This window comes from Grus americana, chromosome 15, assembly GCF_028858705.1.
Source record: "Grus americana isolate bGruAme1 chromosome 15, bGruAme1.mat, whole genome shotgun sequence".
In the NCBI taxonomy this organism is placed as follows: Eukaryota; Metazoa; Chordata; class Aves; order Gruiformes; family Gruidae; genus Grus; species Grus americana.
This window is the reverse complement of record NC_072866.1, coordinates 9148185-9169243: the sequence shown is the minus strand read 5'-3', so window position 1 is coordinate 9169243 and position 21059 is coordinate 9148185. Positions and strand designations below refer to the sequence as shown.

At 47.2% G+C, this 21059-nt stretch overlaps 3 protein-coding genes across 20 annotated transcripts in view; 1 reads left to right on the top strand and 2 right to left on the bottom strand.

Moving 5' to 3' along the window:
- The window catches only part of MSLN (mesothelin), a 77896-nt gene extending 77729 nt beyond the window's left edge, over nt 1-167 (bottom strand). For 7 of the 10 annotated variants that reach the window (XM_054843661.1, XM_054843664.1, XM_054843659.1 and 4 more), the window contains exon 1: nt 31-51. The gene's annotated coding sequence lies outside the window, so the exon portion shown is untranslated. Of the gene's footprint in view, nt 1-30 lie in introns of all 10 variants that reach the window. The other 3 variants (XM_054843658.1, XM_054843666.1, XM_054843667.1) reach the window with 3 other exon arrangements.
- On the top strand, nt 100-14506 carry CIAO3 (cytosolic iron-sulfur assembly component 3). Of its 7 annotated transcripts, none has more exons than XR_008579458.1 (12): nt 100-227; nt 1816-1911; nt 3452-3595; nt 3929-4061; nt 4467-4601; nt 4944-5062; nt 6186-6315; nt 6561-6633; nt 9821-9958; nt 10997-11154; nt 12176-12556; nt 13801-14506. XR_008579458.1 is itself a non-coding variant. In XM_054843675.1 (11 exons), the coding sequence occupies exons 1-11, from the start codon at nt 162-164 to the stop codon at nt 12412-12414; spliced, it is 1425 nt and encodes a 474-aa protein (XP_054699650.1). In that variant the 5' UTR covers nt 100-161; the 3' UTR covers nt 12415-14506. The 7 variants fall into 7 exon arrangements, 4 of the variants coding, with proteins under 4 accessions (XP_054699650.1, XP_054699649.1, XP_054699652.1 ...); XR_008579456.1 differs by having other exon boundaries at nt 13261-14506; XR_008579457.1 differs by having other exon boundaries at nt 12176-13407.
- Nucleotides 13249-20595, bottom strand: HAGHL (hydroxyacylglutathione hydrolase like). Of its 3 annotated transcripts, none has more exons than XM_054843686.1 (8): nt 19844-20595; nt 18677-18741; nt 18473-18590; nt 17871-17979; nt 17576-17679; nt 17311-17412; nt 17146-17222; nt 13249-16764 (listed from the first exon to the last, which is right to left on the bottom strand). In XM_054843686.1, exons 1-8 carry the CDS (start codon nt 19946-19948, stop codon nt 16599-16601), a joined length of 846 nt encoding a protein of 281 aa, XP_054699661.1. In that variant the 5' UTR covers nt 19949-20595; the 3' UTR covers nt 13249-16598. The 3 variants fall into 3 exon arrangements, with proteins under 3 accessions (XP_054699661.1, XP_054699662.1, XP_054699660.1); XM_054843687.1 differs by having other exon boundaries at nt 17146-17225; nt 18497-18590; XM_054843685.1 differs by having other exon boundaries at nt 17146-17225; nt 19844-20591.
- Between the last annotated feature and the right edge of the window lie 464 nt (nt 20596-21059).

Here is a 21059-nt window from a genome sequence, read left to right as displayed (position 1 = left end):
TCACAGCCCTCCTGGCGCATGCGCGCTCACCTCCCCCCGCGCAGCGGCAGAAAGACGCTCCACTGTACCCGCACATGCGCATCTACGGTCCCTGCCTTCCTTTCCGGCAGTGTGGCGTTTCCACTTTTACGACAGTGTGGCAGCCCCCGCCCCCGGCCGGGATGGCGTCTCCCTTCAGCGGGGTGCTGCAGCTGACCGACCTGGACGATTACATCGGGCCCTCCCAGGTGGGTGTGAGCCGGGGGCGGCCAGGGCCAGGGCCAGGGCAGAGGCCGCGGCCCTGGCCCTGGCCCTGGCCCTGTGGCGGGGAGGCCCGGCCCGGCCCCCGCCTCGGGAGCCGCAGGATCGAGTCTGCCGGCGCCGCCTGGGGAGGGTGAGGAGATGGCGCTGAGGGGAGGTGGGTGACAGCCCTGGTCGCGACAGCAGCTCTCGGCTCGGGCAGGGCTCCTCGGCCTGGCAGCGTGAGGGAGGCGGCACAGCCGCGTTCGGGGCAAAGGGGCCAAGGCCGGCCCTTTCAGACGTCCTTCGGGTGCTCTTGAATAAAATAGTAGAGGGAAAAAAACCCGGAGATCCCTCGCTGTCTTCTCCAGCCAGTGCGAAGGGAACAGAGGGGGCAGCAACGCTGATCGGTGCGATCTCTGTAAGCAGCTACGGAGAGAAATCTTGGCCCAGCAGCCGGTCGGTCGTTCCAACCCCGATCCCATTAAATATTAATCTAGACACCCCCCCAAACAAAGAAAAAAAACCCAAAAAACATAAGCCTAAACACGTTTCCTTGCACACTCCTCATCCACACAGATGCTGGTGCCAGTGTATAGGAGCAGGTGGCAGAGAGGTGGGAATGAGCAGCAAGGACAGGTCAAGACTATTCCTTTCGGAGTCTTCAAGCACTAGCAAAAGTATGAAATAGTAATCCTGGTGGACGTATTTGCTGGCAAGTACAGCAGAAAATCTATCCTGAAATGAGATCAGTGGAATGGGGCATAGCAAACCCCATTAACTCTCCTTGCAGTACTTGGGTTTCCTAGTGAAATCTTTCACGTAAATAATGCAACCTGCTTTTCTGTTTCAAGTAGAGATCATTGTTTCTTTTACTCAGCATAACTGAAGAATCATAATGACTTGTTCCTTCCAGTCTCTGAATCTTGCAAAATGTGGTAAAGCTGGATTGATTTAGGGGGGAAACCTGAAGATATTGGCCGAGCAAGGATAGTAAAAGGCAAAGAGAATCCTAGCTGTAGAAGTAGAACAAGGGGTCATAAGATGCCTGAAAAATAAAAAAATCGCACAAAATGCAAAAACACCCTTGAGACTTCATCACAGAACAATACAGAAAACTGGAAGCAGTCCATCTGAGGTCGTCAGAGTTCTTTCGACATTAAATGAAACTTCATTGGCACCAGCCACATGTTGGCTGTAGTGACCACGCCCCCATCGGTTAAAATTTGCAATGAAGAATGCACAATCATCTGTAAGATTTTAGAGAGGAGGATTGTGCAGGCAAGCTGCTGTTCCTTTCAAGGCTCCGTAAAACACAGCTGTGTTCTTCAGAAAGAACAGCAAAATTGTCCTCTGTTTTTGGTATGATGCTGGAAAAGTGTTCCTTCTGTAAAAAAGGGGTAAGCAGTTTTTGCTTTTATGTTTTCCCTTGATGGTTATAGGCACTGTAAGTAAATCCAGCATAGCTTAAGGGAGCGTAAGCATCATTCAATCTAGAACTAGTGTTTGGGTTTGATCATTCTACTTTCTATTAAATTTACCTCTTCCACACTTTGTTGATCATCTCCTCATTTTCGGGCTTTATTTCTTTTTCAGGAATGTATCAAACCTGTAAAAGTGGAAAAAAAGCCTGGAAAAGCAGCAGCTAAGATCAGAATTGAAGCAGATGGAAGCTATTTTCAGATCAATCAGGTATGTGTATTTTTTCTTCATTATTGTGTAAAATATCCAGAAAACATGAGTGTATTGTTAAGTATTTGAATAGTCTACAGCTATTTAATGCTTCAAAGAGGGCCAAGATGTTAGAAAAGTGTCGCTGTTGCTGTCAGCATTCTTGTATCTTTTTTCCAAAGTCCAACTTTTTAATTACCTGGTTTTATAAGCAGTAATTCTGATTTTGTGTCAGTCTTTTATGCTCTGAAACACTAACATTAAGAAATGATGATTTTCAGTATAAGAGCAGATAAGATGAGAAGTCAATTTTGCCATCAATACTTAAGTATTAGCAATTCCTGTATTATTTGCGACGTGTTTTCTTACTGCATTATGGCATACAGCAGAGCACTCACAGAGATTCAATAAGATACTCTTAATTTTTGCTCTGATTTTTTAATAATATTTTAAATAATTTGAAATTTAATTATTTAAATAGCCTGCAGAATTCATAAGCCTCCTGCTTCTAAAATTAATGCTGAGTTTCGCAGAACAATTTTCCTGTTTACACAGAAAAGGTTAGCATTTCTTAGTTAACCAAGCTGGGAATTCATCTAGAAATCGTACTTTTAACTTTAGGCAGATTATGACCTTTTGACTTAAAAAGGGGGATACAGCACTTCCAAAGGAGTCTGGTTTCTTATTTTAAAATTTTAATTTAATAGTACCTAATTGCTCAGTCTGTTTCTGACTTTACTGAGAAGTGACATTTAAGCGGGGAGTCTCATGGGAAAACTGACTTATTCAGGTCAAATATTATGAAAAATATTTCTGTCCAGTTTCAAGCCACATACTGTCTTTGATACGCTGCCATACAGTTTTCCCGTCAGCGTCCATGTAAGTTCTGCACACAGAAAGATTGCAGAACGCTCGGTATCAATTAAAAACGTTAGCGAGCTTGTAGTCTGGTCACACAAGCTATTTAGACGGAGTGAAATTCAAGTTCTTGTGAAGAAACAGCTCCAGTACTATTCAATAACATGAGCAGCATCTGATAGAGGTGACAAAGCTGGCGTGTTTTCTCCAGGTTAATTCTCAACACACACTGGAGATCGGTGCTTAAAGGCTTAGGATCTCTGTGGCCTACAGTTTTATGGTTAAAATAGCAGCTGCAATCTGTAGCATGTTAGCCGTGCTAACCCAGTCTTCAGCCACCCACAAGTTGAAAAACCAAGCAAGATAGAGCCTGTTTGCTTCTGGGACAGTATAATTTCAGTGTTTCAGAGTTGTGTTACCCCACAAATAATTGTGGCCTAAGCAACTCTTCTGTATTTGATGAAAGTTATGGTGTTGGTCTTGCTAAAATTTTCCTGAAGTTCCTCAGCATATTTGCATCTGTGCACTAAATAATCCTATAAAAGGCAGCAAACTTCAAAGATACTTGTCTTCCTCCTCATCTGACTAAAAAGATACTTTTTTTTTAAATGATAAACCAAGAGCATAAAAAGGGCAACATCTTTGTTATTAAATATAAATTCTGCACTGTGATCAGAACTGAGTCTAATCTGTTTCTTTATAGGATGGAGGAGCACAAAAACTGGAAAAGGCTAAAATTACTCTGAACGACTGTTTAGCTTGTAGTGGCTGCATTACATCAGCAGAGAGTGTTTTAATCACCCAACAGAGCCACGAAGAGCTCTGCAAAATGCTAACTTTTAACAAGGTAGGTGACAAGTCATGGCTAGGTAGGCTGCAGAGTTTGAAAGTCTTAATAGATTGGTATGATGCATCTGCAGAAGCATGAGTGAAAAGAGCACACATAAGAATTCTTTTCAGAGTTCTAAAGGGCGTGAGGACATTCTCTGTCCACTGTTTTGTTTTTTCCAATTTTTAAAAAGTAATCATAGGTTTGGAAAGGACCTTTAATGTATTAAGTTGCTGACTTTGGAGTTAAGCTGGGAGATACTTTCTGATGGTCTAGTGTGCTGAAAGTTCTGCATGTGCCATATTAATATTGTCTGAACAGTGGTTTTGTTTGTTTGGTTTTTTTTGAAAGACTGCCGCTCCCAATGAACAGAAATTGGTGGTGGTTTCCGTTTCACCACAATCCAGAGCTTCACTAGCTGCAAGATGTAAAATGGGTGTTCTGGAAACAGCAAAGAAGTTGACCACGTTCTTAAAGAATTTAGGCAAGTGTGATACTGCATTCTGTTAATCACAGAGGGGACCGCAGGGGTGTATGTTAAGCACAACTGTTATGAGCGCACAAGGGTGATGTGTTTTAACCTCCCTGTGGACTCATAACATTTCATAACTGGCATTAGCTAAAATGCAAACTGTCTACAACTACAGTCACATAATAAACTTGGAGGGATGGAAGGAAGGAACTTTACATTTTAGATTTGCAGTCCTCCTGTCACTCTTGCTCGTGTTACTGTGCTGATGTGCTAGGGACAAAGGTTTACTCTCAACTGCAGAGATTAATACCTGTAAATACAGTGTAAATGAGTTTGAATCCGGTTTGATTGGAAGCTTTTTGTTGTAGTTTGCCGTATCTTTCTTGTGAATTTTAACACAGATGCTGTACTGCCTAGGTGTGCACTATGTTTTTGATACAACTTTCTCAAGAAACTTCAGCCTATTGGAGAGCCAACAAGAGTTTGTAAAACGCTTTCGAAAGCAATCTGAAGACAAAAAGGCTTTGCCAATGCTAGCTTCTGCCTGTCCAGGTATAGTATTAAATTAGTTATGGAAATAATAAATACTAATAGCACACTAGATGAAAAATTCAGAAAGCTAGTCAGAAAAGTTTAAATGGTTAAATTCACTTAGAGGATTTCTCTCTTCACAATACAAAGACATCTTTGTGTTAATAGCAGTAATGATCTGTACAGTTACCTAATGAGTTCTTTAAATTGAATCTTAGCTTACACTTCCGTTGCTTTTTGTGCTGAAGTGAGACTGAAAATGGTTATTAAAGGGTACTAATTCTGGGGTTGAGGGGAGGATGAGCAGAGTGCAAGGGGTGCTTGTTATTTTTTAATTTAATTTGCTAATTACACTCTTCTCAGGTTGGATTTGCTATGCAGAGAAAACCCATGGCAGTTTCATCATTCCCTATATCAGTACCACCAAGTCTCCACAGCAGGTCATGGGCTCCTTGATCAAGGGCCATTTTGCAGAACAGCAGGTAAGGGACTGGAGCATACTATGTTTAACGGCACACTGCTAAAATCGAACACTTTAAGCTGATTTTTTTTTATTTTCCTACACATTGTACGTTAGAGTTTAAAGGTAAAAATTATCTTGCAAAGGCAGCATCTTTCTCACTTCCATTTTATCTAATGAGAAGTTAGCAACTAGTTAGCACTAAGTGCATGCTGCATGGACTGTCTAAAACCTCTGCATGTTATTTTGGAAGGCTAGAGAAGCTTATTTTTCAGTGTCCTTGTGTTCCCATCTTGTCTGTGTGTGGTATTTTCACGTTGTTTAAAGTTGGTGAATAACTTAAAATAAATTATCCTAAGACAAAACTTCAGTCAGTGCATACGTGCAGATCATGTCTTGTCTAAAACTTGTTTGTTCCCAACTTAATGTTCTGTTTTCTTTTGACTTAGTTCTGTTCTCAGTCTTTAACCTTTGGAATCTTTCCAAATGTAAATTTAATACTTAAAGACTAGAGTTATACTCATAGCCTAGACTTGTCCAGTAAGAAACTTAATCACCACTTCTGATTGTATGATTTATTGTCCATTAATGAGCAGTGGTTTAACACTTGCATTAAGTAAATAGTGACATCTGTATACTTGTTACAAAAACTGGCAGCTACTAAGAATATTTGGCACAAGATACTGAAACAATGGCCTTGAGTCAATGACTTGTTTCCTCAGCCCGTGCTTATTTCTTGGATGATCATGAGGGTTTTGTCTGACTCCAGATCATTTCTGAGTTGCTGATGCAAGGGCTGGGTTTTAGTAGCACAGAGGAAGCATGTTCTCTAACTGCATAATTAGGAATTCACTTCACTGACTGACTCTGGATTATGTGCACTAGCAAAAGGAGGTGGGGGGAAACCTGTAAAAGACCATACTGCTGACACTTGCTGTGAACTAAAATTGGGTTCTATGAGAGAAATAATTTCATGCATATATAAAAACATATATATATATAATGTTCAGTAATGTTCAATGGAGAGTATTGCCAGAGGCATGGTGGCATTAGTTTCATCATTCTCATTTGTACTTGGAAAACATCTCCCTCAATACAGTTTTGATATTGGCCAGTCCAACTGCCCAGCTTTGTGTTTGTTCCAGCACTTAACGCCTGACCAGATATACCATGTAACAGTGATGCCCTGTTATGACAAAAAGCTAGAGGCTTCAAGGCCAGACTTTTTCAACCAAGAATACCAAACGCGTGATGTGGACTGTGTAATCACCACAGGTAAGCAAAGCCAGAGGTAGTTCAGCTAATTTCTGGAAGCCTCAGAGGAAGGCGTTTGCTAATTTTAATAACCCTTTGTCTCTGATTGAGGATGTAGCATATGGATATTGCTGTGTAATTACACTTTAATAATGGAAATCATGTCCTGGTAAAAATTGCAGATGCAGTCTTATGTACTGATCTGCGGGGTTTGTTTTCTTTTATGCCCAAAATAAGAACTTCTTGTGTCTGTGGTTCTGTTTTAGGAGAAGTGCTTAAGTTGTTGGAACAAGAAGGAGTATCTCTGTCAGAAGTAGATCCTGCTCCATTGGATACCATGTAAGAACAAAATTTCATTTGCATCTTCAGTCATGTTCTTTTTCATGCACTATTTATAGAGTTCTACCACAGAATTTACCTTTCAACTATTGTTCTACACAAGGCTGCATGTGTTTGCATTTGATTTGTTTTCTTATGTCACTTGAATCAGTACAATTGTGCATTAAAATACTTAATCTACAGAATGTGATTAATTTCTACTTTTGGAGAATCTGTAACTATTTGTTCTAGATTTTAGGAGTCCAGGATTAGCAGCTCTCACTGTAAATCAGCAGGATTGCCAGAATTAGCTCAGTAAGACTACAATGGCAAAATAATTGTGCAGAGAAACTAGCTACAAAATTTGAAAAGTGAAAGAATCTAGATCAGTGATAAAAGTTTGCTAAAACAAAGCCTGTTACTGGACTGTACTTGGTTTGTTTGTCTCTGTTCCTAGTTATCAGAGCTATTGAAAGGATTCCAGAATTAAAGCATAAATAATATTTAGGTCACTCAGCTAATCTCTAGGAGTCTTTACTTGTAAAAAAAAAAAATATCTAAACCACATGCAAACCAGATGAGACTTTAGTTGCTTCAACTGAAGAGTAACATCTGGTTAAGTGACAACTGCAGAGAGATCTAAGTGACTATGGAAGCATTAAAATCACATTTTACTCATCGAAATTGACATGCAGTGGTGGTTCTGCACTGAAAGCTAAACCAAAGCATTCTCCTCCTCAGTTTAAAAGAAATGTCTTTGTAGCACTTTGCACATTAATAAACAGAAAGGCTGCATGTGCAGCCACCTTTAAGAATTATAAAAGATGAGTAAGTATATGGTTCAAAAAATTTACTGCTCAGGCTCCTTAAGTTTTTAGGAGAGATTTTGATACTACAGATAGGCAGCATCTAGCACATTAGACTGTGACACTAGTCTCTTTTCAGCCGTACCCCTTGCAGATGTGACACTCTTGAAGTTTGATTTATTTCTAAATAGGCTTCAAGTCTTTCTAGTACAGCCAAGTGCCATTGGCAGCCTTTACTCGAGAATTGTCTGATTCACACATGGATGTTGACAGAGCTATGAAGGGAAGTGTCTTTACATGAGGCCTATTTGCTAGATTAGTTTTAATTGTAATAAACATTGGTCACTCCTGTGCTTCTGAAAAGGAAAATGTGAGATGGAGATGGTCTGTTGCCATCCTATCCCCTTTCATTTAAGGGATACTGAATTTAAAAAAGAGCCTTGGTTTCCTTCTGCTACATTTCAGTGGATTAGTAAATACAGGTTTCACACAACACATTTACTAGCACAGATCTGTTTATGCACACCTTTTCCAGCATTAAGTGTCTTTTTCTGACATAGCGTATGCACAGGTTGCTTTCACATCAGAAAAGGAAAGTATCCTCAGCTATAATACATGTCTACATAGTTGAGTCCCAAGAGTACAACTTCAGAAGCTGCCCATGTAAACGAGTACTTCTGTTCTACCTGCTTATTGTAACACCACAAACAGAAAATTGAGGAGGAAAAAAGATTCTCAAAAGTTTGGGCTCCCTTAGGAAATGATATTATGGAAGTGTCAGTTATAACATAGAACTGAATGTCTAATTACTTGATAAAAATCTTTGGCCAACTTCTTAGGAGTACATTCTGAGCACTAGGCCTCATGCCTGTGGTGATAAAGTGCCTCTATAACCTTTTGCTAGCTTTAACATACTCAGTAAATTGACTGGTTACAAACGGCACGTATTCCCCAAAACTTGGATCGTTCACATAAGTAGTCCAATGGCTGTTGTTCTGCTTTATCCTCCAGCACGTGGAAAAGCCCATTAAGAGGTTATTACATTTGGCAGCAAGAATGAGATAAAGTGCCAGAAATCCCCGGACTTTGGTGGTACAACCATTCGCTCCAGGCCAGCACTGAAGCTTACTGGCAGCCTCATTTTAAGAGAGTAGCAGTACGTGAGGCCAGACACACTGAAACATTTTGTTAATGAAGCTCAGTTCCTGTAAACAAGATCAAATTAAAAATAGTTTCAGAGGGTGATTGCAGGCTAAAGTGTTGCCTTCTGCAGTTCTTCCAAAGCTAAGATCTTATCTGCAAGAGGCAATGCCTTCGATTTGACTTGACTGTTTGGCCTGAATTCAAGTATTTTCCCTTCTGCAGCTGTTAGTAAGAGAATGCAAGTGTCACCGCCTGATGAGTACTTATGAGCAGATCCCTCATCTTGTTATTCTCTCATAACAAAAGCTATTGTTGTGGCTTCCATCTGGTGAGCTATTCTCAAGAAACATTATCTTGACCTTTGAATAGTTGGTTGCGTTTCAGCATGTCAGTGAGATGGAGTTATTTGTGCAGAACTAGAACTGCAGAACGTATGTTAACATAGTTGTTCAACACCAAAAATGTGTTGAACTTGAATCAGGATCCCGCTGAGGACAGCCGTGTGTGGAACAAATGTCCTGGCATTGTTAAGTTTGTTCACCTTTGTTACGTAACTTTAAGCACATGAAACCACAGCAACACAGATCTCATTTCTCTGTGCTTGTGATCATAGCGCTGATACCTCCCAGAAGTGTTCTCTCACGTCCCAGCAACCACATCTGAAGTAGCTGGTTTCAAAAAATGTGTTGTAACACAGAACTAGAGCTTGCAATAATGAACTCTGCTTTTGTTGATGTTGCAGAAAAGCTTCAGCACTGATGAGATCTCTTGACTGAGACAGGACTTCTGCTAGGTTGTGTTCTCCGAGACAAGTGTAGCTTGCACAGACCCATACCACCATCACTTCATTATTTCCCTCCTCCCATTTCTAAGTGTAACCCAGGATGTTTGTAGAGTTATTAAACAGGAAGCTAACAAAATATGCATGTCAGGTAATTGCCCTTGTAACCCAAACATTCCCAAACATATTTCTGATACGTGAAGATTAAGTTGGCAGTGCCTGGGTCAGGCCTTGTTGTGGCACGTGACAGTATTTCCACTGAGCTTGACCCAAAGGATGCTAGGCAGCACAGGGTTAAATCTGCTGGGCTCTGAAACTATAAATAGTTGGTTCCCAGGAGAAAGGGAAAAGCTAGGAGCTCAAAGGGAGCTGGTCTGTGGCTTGTTCTGTTGCTTCTGAGTCCCCTGGATCTTTGCATTTGTGCTGGCTGTTCTATCAAAGATTCCCCTAACACTGCTTCTTTTTTCTTTTGCCCGAGGTTTAGTAGTGCTGCAGAAGAGGAGCTCACTAGCCACTCTGGAGGTGGTTCTGGTGGCTATTTGGAGCACATATACAAGTATGCAGCCAAGGAACTCTTTGGAATTCAAGTGGATACAATTCAGTACAAACCTTTAAAGTAAGAAGTCTTTTTATTGAAATTCTGTTCATGCTGTTGTTATCTTGCTGATGGGCTGAAACTTTCTTTGCAACGTTAAACATTTTACTTCAAGGCATGGGAATTGGCTTCTCACTCCCACAGTTGCTGAGCAATAAATCAGCCAGCACTCCATGCAGCCTTTCCCTGGGAGACTTCTAGCCCCTTCACCACCCACACACTTTATTTTGGCCTGATGGATTTTCCCAGTATCAAGTTGCAGACAATTTTTAGAGTAATTTAGAAAGAAGAGAGAGTTCGCATGGATCTGGGCTTCCTCACCTGCAATCAGACCAATAAGTAGATGTGTTACTAATCTAGCTATCACAGGACAGAAACTCTTGTGTTGGGGCTCTGTTTTAACTATGTTGTGGTAAGACGGAAAACAAGTCACTTCAGTTGGGCATGGAGGCTCATTCAGCTGAGATTCCTGCTGGCTTCCCAGGTATAATATTAATGTACTATTTGTAATGAATTATATCCCTGATTACCAATATTTAGGTTTAGGATTCTCTGTTCTAGGAAGCAGAAGGAACAGTCCCCCAGAGTCTCAATATGAAATACTTGATAAAAATCAAATTACTTATTCTTTTATCAAGAACAGGTATTTCCACTAACCCTAGGAGTCTGGAAGCCTTCAATAATGGCTTGCTCCCTGGTTTTATGACCCACTACAATTTAGAAGTTTCCTCAGTGGCCTCACTAATGTATAAATTGGCTGAAGCCAACTCAGAAGGCCTATCACAATGAAACTTCTGTTTAGGCTCCATTTGTTTAGCTTTTAAGGATTTATTCAACACAGGTGTTCTTCAGCAAACTCAGTTCAGGTGGCAGGTCCTCAAACCAGACTGGAAAGGACCTGTAAGCTAGTTCCTTCATCTCTCTTGTTTGGATGGCAAAGAAGTAGGGCAGCTTTCTTGAATAAGATTTCACAAAGAACTTTGTTTTAGCACAGGGCTCTTTGAAGTTTAAAATAGAAGTTAATTTGGATCAGACATTTTCTCTGTTCTTGTTCCTCAGAAACAAGGACTTCCAGGAGGTGACACTGGAGAAGGATGGAGTAGTCCTGCTCCAGTTTGCTCTGGCATATGGGTTTCGAAACATACAGAACTTAGTGCAAAAACTGAAACGAGGGAAATCGCCCTATCACTACGTTGAAGTCATGGCCTGCCCATCAGGTAAGACTGCACAGGGATTTCACTGTTACAATCTGTAAGAAGCTACGTCAAACTATAACTAAAATATAAGAACAACAGGCAATTTCTCACATCCTGAGTATCGTGGCAAAGCCTTCAAATTCTTGAGATGTGATAGTCACAGCATCAGAATTTCATTTGTTTGTGTATTTTCCTACCTAGAAGCTAGTAGTTCAGGATTTAAGTAATTACAGTTAAATTCCATTGCACAAAATTTGCATAGTTAATGCTTTTATGGAGGTCCTCCTGGTTTTCTGAGCTCTTTGCTACATGAGGAGATTCTTCCTCTAAAATTGCACAAAATTGACATCGTGCTTTTAGAGAATGCTTGCTATGGCTGGTGAAGAAAGTCTCTGTCTACCTATTGAATTCCCTTTTCTACTTTGTACAAGCTCTCCTTTTTCTCCTTCCTAGTTCTCTTTGCTAGCAGACAGCAGGGACAGCTTGAGCCCAGCCTGGAGTGATGCTGAGCTGCTACTCTTGGTACTCAGAGTAACCACTTTCTCCCTGAGGGTCTGTGCAACTCCCAGCCCAGAAGGCTGCTCAGCACAAGGACGCTGCTTTGGGCAACCACACGCTCAACTCACAGCACACCTCCACCCCCAACAGCAAACCCAGAACATTCCCCAGGGATGTTTATCTTACCTTCAGTTGAGACTCCAAGGCTGTTCTCACCTGGATTGTGTTCTGACCCTTTTCTGGAGGCACAAGATGAGCCAGAGCTCCCTGCTGCTTCTTATCTCTGTCTCCCCAGCAGGTCGCAGCCTGCTCACAGCTGCCTGCAGGCTGAATTAGTACCAGGGCACACCAGCACACTCTGCTGTCTAACACTGCTGGTGTTAGATAACTGGGGAGTAAACCACAGTTATAATAGTGTTTTCATTTCTGTGACTGTTTGCAGGTGCAGAGTAAATTAACTGTAGTTGTTTGGTGGGGGTTTTTTTCTGATAAAACTGAAATGCTTTCTAAACTTGGTGACATTTTCTCACTTTGTTGCACATAGGCTGTTTAAATGGAGGTGGTCAGATCAAACCAGATGGTGAATCTAGCAAGGACCAGCTTCAGCAAGTTGAGAGGTTGTATGACTCTCTTAAGACTGAAATTCCAGAGAAGAACCGGACTGTAAATGAACTGTATGAGCAGTGGCTGGGTGGCATGGAGTCAGAAAAGGCTGCGAAAGCTTTGCATACGGAGTACCACGCAGTGGAGAAAACGGGCACTGGATTTAACATCAAATGGTGAAGACTGCTGGCAGCAGATCTGCGAAGCCCAGATACACTCAGTGCCTTTTTTAATTCAATTGTATTTAAGATTCCCAAAAGACAGCTAAAGTTCTGTGCCATCACTGGGAGTTTGCAATTTCTGACTCATTAGGGATGAGAAGGTAACGTGCACATAGGCAGGCAATATTAATTCCTACAGCTTTATAATTATTGAAGTGATGTAAATAAAACCCAAATGCTGACTTAAAATATATGTCAAAAGAAGGAGTAGTGCATCCTAGCTTCCACCCAGTCTTTAAGGACCAAACCTGCACTCCCTTTACAACCCTGTTTCTACCAGAACTGATGAATTAAGGTGCAGAAGGATTTGGCTTTGACTGTAGCCTCACCGAGATGAGCTCTATGCTGCACGACAGTATTACTTGTCTGGGCCTCGCTGTATTTTCACAGCACTGTGTTTGATGGCTGTCTCTGTTGCAACATCCTCATTTAGTTATAAATGGACTAAATAGACCTTGGGTTCTGTTTTTCCATTTCACTGCCCTTGCGGTCCAGCTGCAGAATCTCTGCCCTGTCAGAGGGGGTGGGTGCCAGCAGCCTGCCATCACGGGAGAAGCAGCATCTCTGGGACTGTGCTGTTGCCTGCTGAAATGTGACTGGAATGAATCTTTAAGGAGAAAAAGCTACAGTGATATTTTTTTTTTTTTCTCTTTAATTATAACAATTGTCTATAACTGTGGGCAATTACATCTCTTTCTCTCTCTAAATATATAGTAAAGTCACAGAATTATCACATCTCCCCATCCTCAACAGCCAGTTACTGATGGATAATATCCTTAAATTCAGAGAAGACTTTTTTTTACAGTGTTTCAAGGAAGAATTTATTACCAGCTTTCCTTCCAACAAAGGACAAAGTCCTTGGTGTTGCTGAAAGGTGTTACTTTACAAAAGTTACTAGGAGAAGACCATGAAATGCAATCATTACAAGTAGATTACCAGAACAATCCAAGAGGTTAGTAAAAACACATCTGGTTTAGTGCAGCGTATTACAATGCCTTGCCAGAAGCCAAGTGGATGCAAAACAGATTTGGTCTTTTGTTACTGGAGATGACATGCGTTTGTCTTGCCATCTGTATTTTTACATACGGGTACTTTCAGAGCTATTTACAGAAAAACAACTGAATGAATAACTTGGGTCTATTTAATCTGAATATCAGTTTTTCTGGAGTTACAATGCATATGGGGAGGGGATGGCAGCAGTGGGAGGATTTGCTGCTGTACCTGAGCTCGAGGGGAAGGGACACTGGCAGATGTGGAATCTCTCCTTGTGACTGCTGTAGCTGCAAGTGAACATGAACGTAAGAATCACATTGTCGAATCACTTCAATATTTCTCCTTTTTCCAGTTACTGCTATGTGAGGAAGAAGGACTGTGCAGAAAGTAAAGTGGACAAAAACTGAAAACAAAGCTGCCGCATTGCTTTGTTCCTTCAGAGTAAATACAACCAGATGGAGCCGGTTGCTGCATCTAGCCCAGGCCGAAACCTTGCCGGGACCCTCTCCGGAGATAACCCTCACCCCGTTACTGCCGACCTTGAGCTTAGGGGCTTGCCAAAGAGCAAAGCTGTCAGTCCTTCACCTGCCTCTTGTAACGGCTTCTCTGGCAGTACTTGCTGTGTCCTTCTCAAAGCCTCCTCCAGTCTTTATTAAAAGTAAGCCAATAATGTAAAAGACATCTTTTAATGTTTTTAATTAAAAGCTTTACATTTTTCAGGTGTTGCTGATCAGTTAGTGAATTCACAGTGTTCACAAGGCAGGAATCTCCCACTGCCTCCCCCTCCCCACCCTATTCATTTTACACACAAGCTGGTAGTTTCGGCAAATGCCCCTTTCCACACATAGATGTGTAACACAGTGTTCTGCTAAACCACAACGATTGTATCTGCAGCAAGAGATACTGCTGCTACTGCAAAGTCAGTCCAATATGCTGAAGTGCTGAGACGGTAAGCTCTGTACATCAGTGCACAAGAAACACAGGCTGTTTCTGCTGAGAACATGCACGTCAGCCCAGAAGTGTCCAAATAAATAAAGCTAAATTAGCTGTACGTTAAACAATTGGGGGGTTTCTCTACGTTTTGTCTCTTCTCCAGTTACCAGGTTACCAACACGCACGCTGCTAAAGCCATCAAAGGACTCCCCTCAGAACACACCAAGACCTCGGCTCCTACTGATGCTCTTGGGTGTCTGTTCTTGCTGTGGCATCAAGAACAGCTTGAATTTCTCCCAGGCTTTGTGCTGCTGCTGTCAACGTGAGGAGACTTGGTGCTAGTTCAGGAACCCTCCCTGAACACATGGGTGTATTTCTGCTCCCACTAGAAACAAACTTCTGGGGAACACCCACAGACAGTACCATTGCATTTAAACTGAGTAACTTTGAGGCAGTAGTACCAAAACAACTTGTGCAGCAGGATTAATTCTTCCCCTCCTGCAGGGGAGAGTAAATTCTAATGCTATAACTTAACAAAAAACAAAAAAAAAACCCCACCAAAAAACCCCACCTTAGTCTAGTTTCTAGCAAGGGAAGAAACAGCCACAAAGCAGGCCTCAGTGGGAATGGATGCAGTTCACAGCCCACACGTGAGAGATCCTGAAGTCAACTCTATTCCAGTGTCAGGAACGATACAATTTCTAATCAGCACTGCTTAACATGAAAACATACGTTAAAGGATTGTGGGACCAGCTCCTGCGCTCCTCTGTTTTCATCTGAAGTACGCAGAATAGGTGTAAACTCAGCAACACTGAGACTCGCACACACTTCACACATGGAGGTAAAGAAGAAACCAGAGCTGTGTGTGACTGTCCCGCATGGAGCAGCCTGCCCAAGCCCAGCCCTTTGGAGGGATTTTCACAGCTATTTACAGAGCTACCATCAAGCCCTATTTTTTTTCCCCAAAAAAAGAAAACTACTGGTTTGTAATGCACTTTCCCACCACCTGCAAATAACAACTTTGCACATTTCTCAGACTTAATAAAAATAAAATACAGTAGTGATTTAGTGCAAGCTGAAGGCTGCAAGCTGAAGAGGCTTAAGAGACCCAGCTGCTCCCTAGCTCTTGTTCTCAAGACAAGGCAATGTAAATGTAGGTTTCAGCCAAGTGTTTTCCAGGTTTTTATCTTGGGGGGGGGGGGAAGAAGCCATGGATGCCTAGCAGCACATTGTTGTTTGCTCCCTAAAAACTGTCACACCTTGAAAAGTATTTTATACAAAGCCAGTGGGTTAGAGCATGCTTTCCTCCAGGCCTGAACTCCACCTGAATGTGCTCTGCACGGTTTAAGGGGTTTGGTCAGTGGTTGCATTACAAATCCCTACACGATGTTTCTATATTGGCCTACTATAAAAACGGGGGGAAAAAATACCCAAACCCCACTGCAACCAGAGCCTAGGTCTGGAGTCAAGTAGGTACTGCTGAACACCAGTGAAAACACCAGTCCCCTTCCCTACTTCCTCTCATGCATCCAAGTCTCTGTGCTGCGGAGCCGGGGCAGCTCCCTGCCTGCCCTCGGCCAGGGAAGGGCACAGGGGTGGCCAGAGCGGAGCAGGCAGGGCCAGGAGGGCTTCCCCGCCAGCCCAGCCCCAGCACAGCACAGTGGCTTTGGAGCCAGACTGCTGCAAAGCTCTGCTCCAGCTCAGCCCCCAGGGAGAGCAATGCAGCACCCAGGTCCAGCAGGACTGCGGGCAGGAGAGCCTTCCTTACAGCCTGACGGGTGCCAGCTGGTCCATGGGGTGCAGCACCGCATCCCCCACGTGTCCCCCCCTTTTCCATACTCTCCCCTGGCTCCTGCAGGACGGATGGCTGCTCCCGCACCCACCAACCTGAATGTTGTGAGTATGGGTGTCCTCTCCCCCAAAACACCTCCTGATCAGCAGCAGCCTGCGGGTGTAACTGCTGCCTGAGCTCGCTGAGGGCACCCACATGCACCCTCCCCCAAGGAACTGGGTGCTCAGCAAAGCTCCCACAGGCCAGGGGAGCCAGGCATGGCACTGGAGGGATCAAAGCAGAGCAGCCTCAAAACGAGCAGGTTAAAGACAGAAACCACTTCCCAACTTCTTACGAGAATGAGTCAGAGGCGGACGGACGCAGCCCAGGAGGAAGCCCCCACCACGACAGGGATGCTGTGTTTTGGGAGCCATCACCGCGGCTGCTCACTTCTTCTCGAAGAAGGGGCTGAAAAGTCCCCAGTCAAATGCGAGCATGGCCTGGGGATTGGGCCGCTCCTTGGGTTTCTTGAAGTTATCCTTCTCAATGCGGAGGGTCCTTAGCACTTCCACTGGGTCTGTCTTGCCCGTGAACTTCTGCAAGGGCTCCTCCCTGCAAGGAGACCGGCTCTGCTGTGATGGGAAAGGATGGGATGGGGACCCCCCTCCCTGCTGGGATCCCAGCACACGCCGGGATGGACAACAGGGGAGTCACGTCCTTGTGTTGGGTGGGTGCTGGGGGCACGTGGAGCTTGTCTGCCGGTACCCGGTGCTGGGCAGGGCAGGACCCCGCGTCCAGGCACCCTCCCTTCCCTCAGGGCTTGGATTTCCCACTAGCTAGCAAAGCTACTGGGAGAAGGGATGACACTGGAGGAAAAAGGGAAGTTGAGTTTGGGGACAGGACCAGCCAGCTGGGGCCCACCCACCCCCAGCTCGGTTCAGGGTTGACCCACAGCGAGGCCCTTTGCACCCCCAAGGCACCAGTGCTGCTTACGTGACCCGCAGGAAGGGGTTGTAGAGGAACTCCTCCTGCAGCGTGGAGGGCACCGTGGGCAAGTCCTCGTCATCCCGCTGCTGCCAAGGAACCAGAGATATCTGAAAACCTGCTGACACCCAACACCCCCTCCACCCCTGCCCCGACAGGGGCACAGCCACTTACTTTGGCCCACACAAGTTTCTTCTTCACTATTTCATTGTCTGGTTCCACTTTCAGGGCAAACTTGAGATTTCGGACAGTGCACTCATGGCCACAGAACACCTTCTGCAATGCCAGCAGGAAGCACCCAGTGTCACACGTGCTCCCTGTGCCGGGTCTGACCCATCCTGGTCCTGCTGCAGCCCCAGGGACAGGTGCTGCAAGTCTCAGGCCCCCTCCTGATTTTGGGGTCCCTCCCTAGGCTGGGGCTGAGATGCGAGGCACTCACCGTCTCCTTCGGCAAAGCCCCCAGGATTTGAGTGAGGTTGGTGTACATCTGCTCTGCTGTACCCTCGAAGAACTTCCCGCAGCCTCCCACGAACAGGGTGTCACCTGCAGGGAAAGGGGTCTGGGCACGGAAGGGACACTGTCCCTGCTCCCAGGAACAGGGTGCCGGGTGGGAGCCCCCACACACCAAGTGTGCTCCACTGCCCCATGAGCACTGAGGGGGGGGGGCAGGCAGCACGCAGGCAGCACGCCCTGTCCCCAGTACCCATGGGGTGCACATCAGCAGGGTGGTATACCTGAGAAGAGAGCCGGAGCGTCTGGAGAGCCGTCCTCCCACATGAAGTAGCACATGTGGCCCGAGGTGTGGCAGGGGGTGAAGAGGCACCTCACCCGGATGGCCCCGAACTGCGGGGAGAGAGTGGTCAGGACCCCACTGGGGTCACCCTGGTGCTGATGGGCAGCCGGACACCCCCAGACCTCCCGAAGCCCCATAGCATTGCCTGCCCAGGGCTCAGCGGGTCGCAGACATGCCACAGGATGGTGGTTTGGGTGACTCCCAGGTTGCACGTGTCTACTCCAATGGTGTTTAGCAGCAGGGCCCCCAGGAGAGGATTGAGTCCCCTGGTGCAATCCCACAGGGACCAAGAATGGGACAGGGTTTCTCCTCCAGTCCAGTGCTCCATCCCAGCCCAAACCCACATTTCTATATCTGCAACTGCCCCAGGGCACAGGGAGCCCAGGCATGGCCCCAGCCAGGCGCCAACCTCGTTAGTTCCCGGCACAGTGTCGCACCATCACCCAGCTCCGCTGCCCGCCAGCCCAGCACCGTGCTGGTGGGTGCAGATCTGTGCACGGGAACCAAGCCCCAGGGTGCTCCCGCAATCCTACAGCCACACACCGTCAGCTCCTGGTTGTGGGTCACCTTGTGCGTCAGGGCCCCGATCCGCTCATCAGCGCCGTACACCCGCAGGCCAGGGCAGAGCCTCGCCAGCTCCTCATTGCCCCTCGCGTGGTCCCTGCACCGGCAGAGGAGGGAATGGGCACCCGGTCCTGCACGGGGCATGGCCGCCCCCAGCCCCCTGCTCGCACCAGCAGTGCTTACCAGTGGTGGTGGGTGGTGAGCACTGCTCTGAGCTCCACATCCTCCTTCCTGATGATTTCCAGCAACTGAAACGGACCGGGAGCAGAGGGAAGTGAGGGCACAGAAAGGAGGCGACACACGTGCCGTGGCTGCTACAGCCACACAGCGTGGCCATGAACAGCCAGCACCTGCTGTGCCCGTCCCAGTGCAGGATCTGTCCCACTTGGCACCACTCTGCAGGTGAGGGGCCCAGTAGACCACGAACAGTCAAAACCAACCACTGAACAGTGAGAGGACGAGGGTGAGACGAAGGCTCGGCTCCCCACACCCGACCCTGTCACGCAGAGTGGAGCAGGCAGACCGGAACATGCTGCTCCCATAAGGACGGCGGCGTTCTATGGCCGGTGCTTTCACAGCGTAAGCACAGAGGTGCGGCACGGGCCGTGCACAGGGTCACTGCCGTGGCAGGGAGACGGTGGCCGTGCAACCCATCCTGGCTTCTCTGCTACAGCGAGGGGCATATGCGGGGCTGCCAACCCCACGGCTCAGCTGCCAGGAGGCTTTTAATGCCAACTTGAAATCCACTGCTTACTAACAAACTCTCTGGCTGCTCCTAATTACGTTCCTCAAAGAGGAAGGAAACGTCCGAGTCAGCAACAAACGCTTAAAAACCGCGACAGCACTTGCACAATTTGCAGCAGTTGAGAGTGGCACGAGGGGGTCACCAGGCAGGGGAACCACGGAGGTCACGGCAGTGCAGGGCGACCCCGTGCCTCCAGCAGCACAGCCGCAGGCTGGCTCCCGGAAAACGGGACTTCAGGTGGGAGACACGCTCCAGAGCCCAATTTCAAGTTATTCTGACTTGCTTTGGGGTCTGCACAGCTTCCAGCTGGGGCATGGGGAAGGCTGGGAGGTAACAGTTAAGGCGACACAGAAATCCCCCCCGCAGCCCAGGGGTGGGCGGGAGAGATCTAGCACACGCACACCCACTCCGTGGGGACTGAACGGGGGACCCCCGCGGGTGGGACGCTCCACATGCACACGGGTGCACCCTGCTGCACGCAAAGACCCCACATACCAAAACCCCGCGTGGGGCCATCACCACGGGCGTGTCCCCCGAGTGGGACCCCGCAGCCCACCCGGGACGTGGCGGGGCTGCAGCCGCTCGGGGGGCAAAGCGCCTCTCACCCTTTTGGGGACGGCAGCGTCCACCGCAATGGCGTCCCGGGTGGTCTCCTCGATGACCAGGTACATGTAGTTGTCCTCCAGGACAGAAATCACCTTCACCTTCATGGTCCCTCACCGGTGCCGGCCGTGGGACACTGGGGGATCCGGCCCCACGCAGCAAAACAGGGGGGCGGCGCCGGCCCCACGCAGCAAAACGGGGGGGGGGGGGAGAGAGCGGCCGCGGCCCCAGGCAGCCGCGGGGCGAAGACACGCGGGGGTGTGCGGTCCCCCCTCCCGGCCCCACCGCGTCGCCCCCAGCGCGACCGTCGGCGGAGCCCACGCGTGACGCTGCCGCTACCTGCGGGCGGCACCGCCCGGAGCCTCGGCGCGGCCCCTCCCCGCAGCGGGCGGGCGCGTCCCGCCCCCGCCGGTGCAGTGCGGGGCGGATCACGCTGCGTGGGGCGGGGTGACATCCCGCACGGCCGCCGGTGCGGTGCGTGGGGGCTTCCTTCCTTCCTTCCCCACCCCCGGGGCCCCGGTGCAATGCGGCTCCGCAGCTGCCGGTGCAAGGCGGGAGGAGCAAGACCTGCCGGTGAGAGCCAGAGGGATGAAACACCCCCTCGGTACTTCACCCTAGAGCCCTACACCCACACGCCCGCTCACGGGGCACCACGGCTCACCCCGGCCACCCACCAGGTCGTGGTAGCCCACAGGCTCGAGAGGCTGAAGGTGCAGGGGAGCACAGCAAGGAGGGAAGGGCTGGGGGCACACAGCTTTCCCCCTGAACCCCAAAACTGCAGCCTGGCCCCTCACCACACCCCAGCCAGGCGCTGCCCCCCGAAGCAGCAAGTCACAGCCCAGCGCACAAACCAGCCGCTTCTCCCACCACCAACACACTGAAATGGGGGACGAGGCTCTCCCAGCCCTGGGAGGGGTGGGGGTGCCAGCTCCCACCAGGCACCAGGAACATCGGCAACTCAAGATGGCACAGACAAGTGCCGGACACGGGAGGGAGGTCATGCACAACACAGCCAGAGCTCCAGGGACGGCCACACCAGCCCAAAGGCACGGGGCAGGCAGAGCAGAGCCATGCCCTGGCTCCTTTCCCAGCCAGGCATGAGTCCTGGTTCGGGGTTGACTGTGCTCCCCCAGATGCCACTTGTGAAGGAGGGAACGGCACTCATAAGCAGTAAACAAGTGCTGAACATGCTCCATTGTTCTTTCAAAAAGAAAATGC

Coding starts and splice junctions, on each gene's coding strand:
- CIAO3 (XM_054843674.1), top strand. CDS start 162: ATGGCGTCTCCCTTCAGCGGGGTGCTGCAGCTGACCGACCTGGACGAT. Junction 4,062..4,466: donor CACGTTCTTAAAGAATTTAG/GCAAGTGTGATA, acceptor TGTACTGCCTAG/GTGTGCACTATGTTTTTGAT. Junction 4,602..4,943: donor GCTAGCTTCTGCCTGTCCAG/GTATAGTATTAA, acceptor CACTCTTCTCAG/GTTGGATTTGCTATGCAGAG.
- HAGHL (XM_054843685.1), bottom strand. CDS start 19,948: ATGAAGGTGAAGGTGATTTCTGTCCTGGAGGACAACTACATGTACCTG. Junction 17,680..17,870: donor CGCTCCGGCTCTCTTCTCAG/GTATACCACCCT, acceptor CTTTCCCTGCAG/GTGACACCCTGTTCGTGGGA. Junction 16,765..17,145: donor AACCCCTTCCTGCGGGTCAC/GTAAGCAGCACT, acceptor GTCTCCTTGCAG/GGAGGAGCCCTTGCAGAAGT.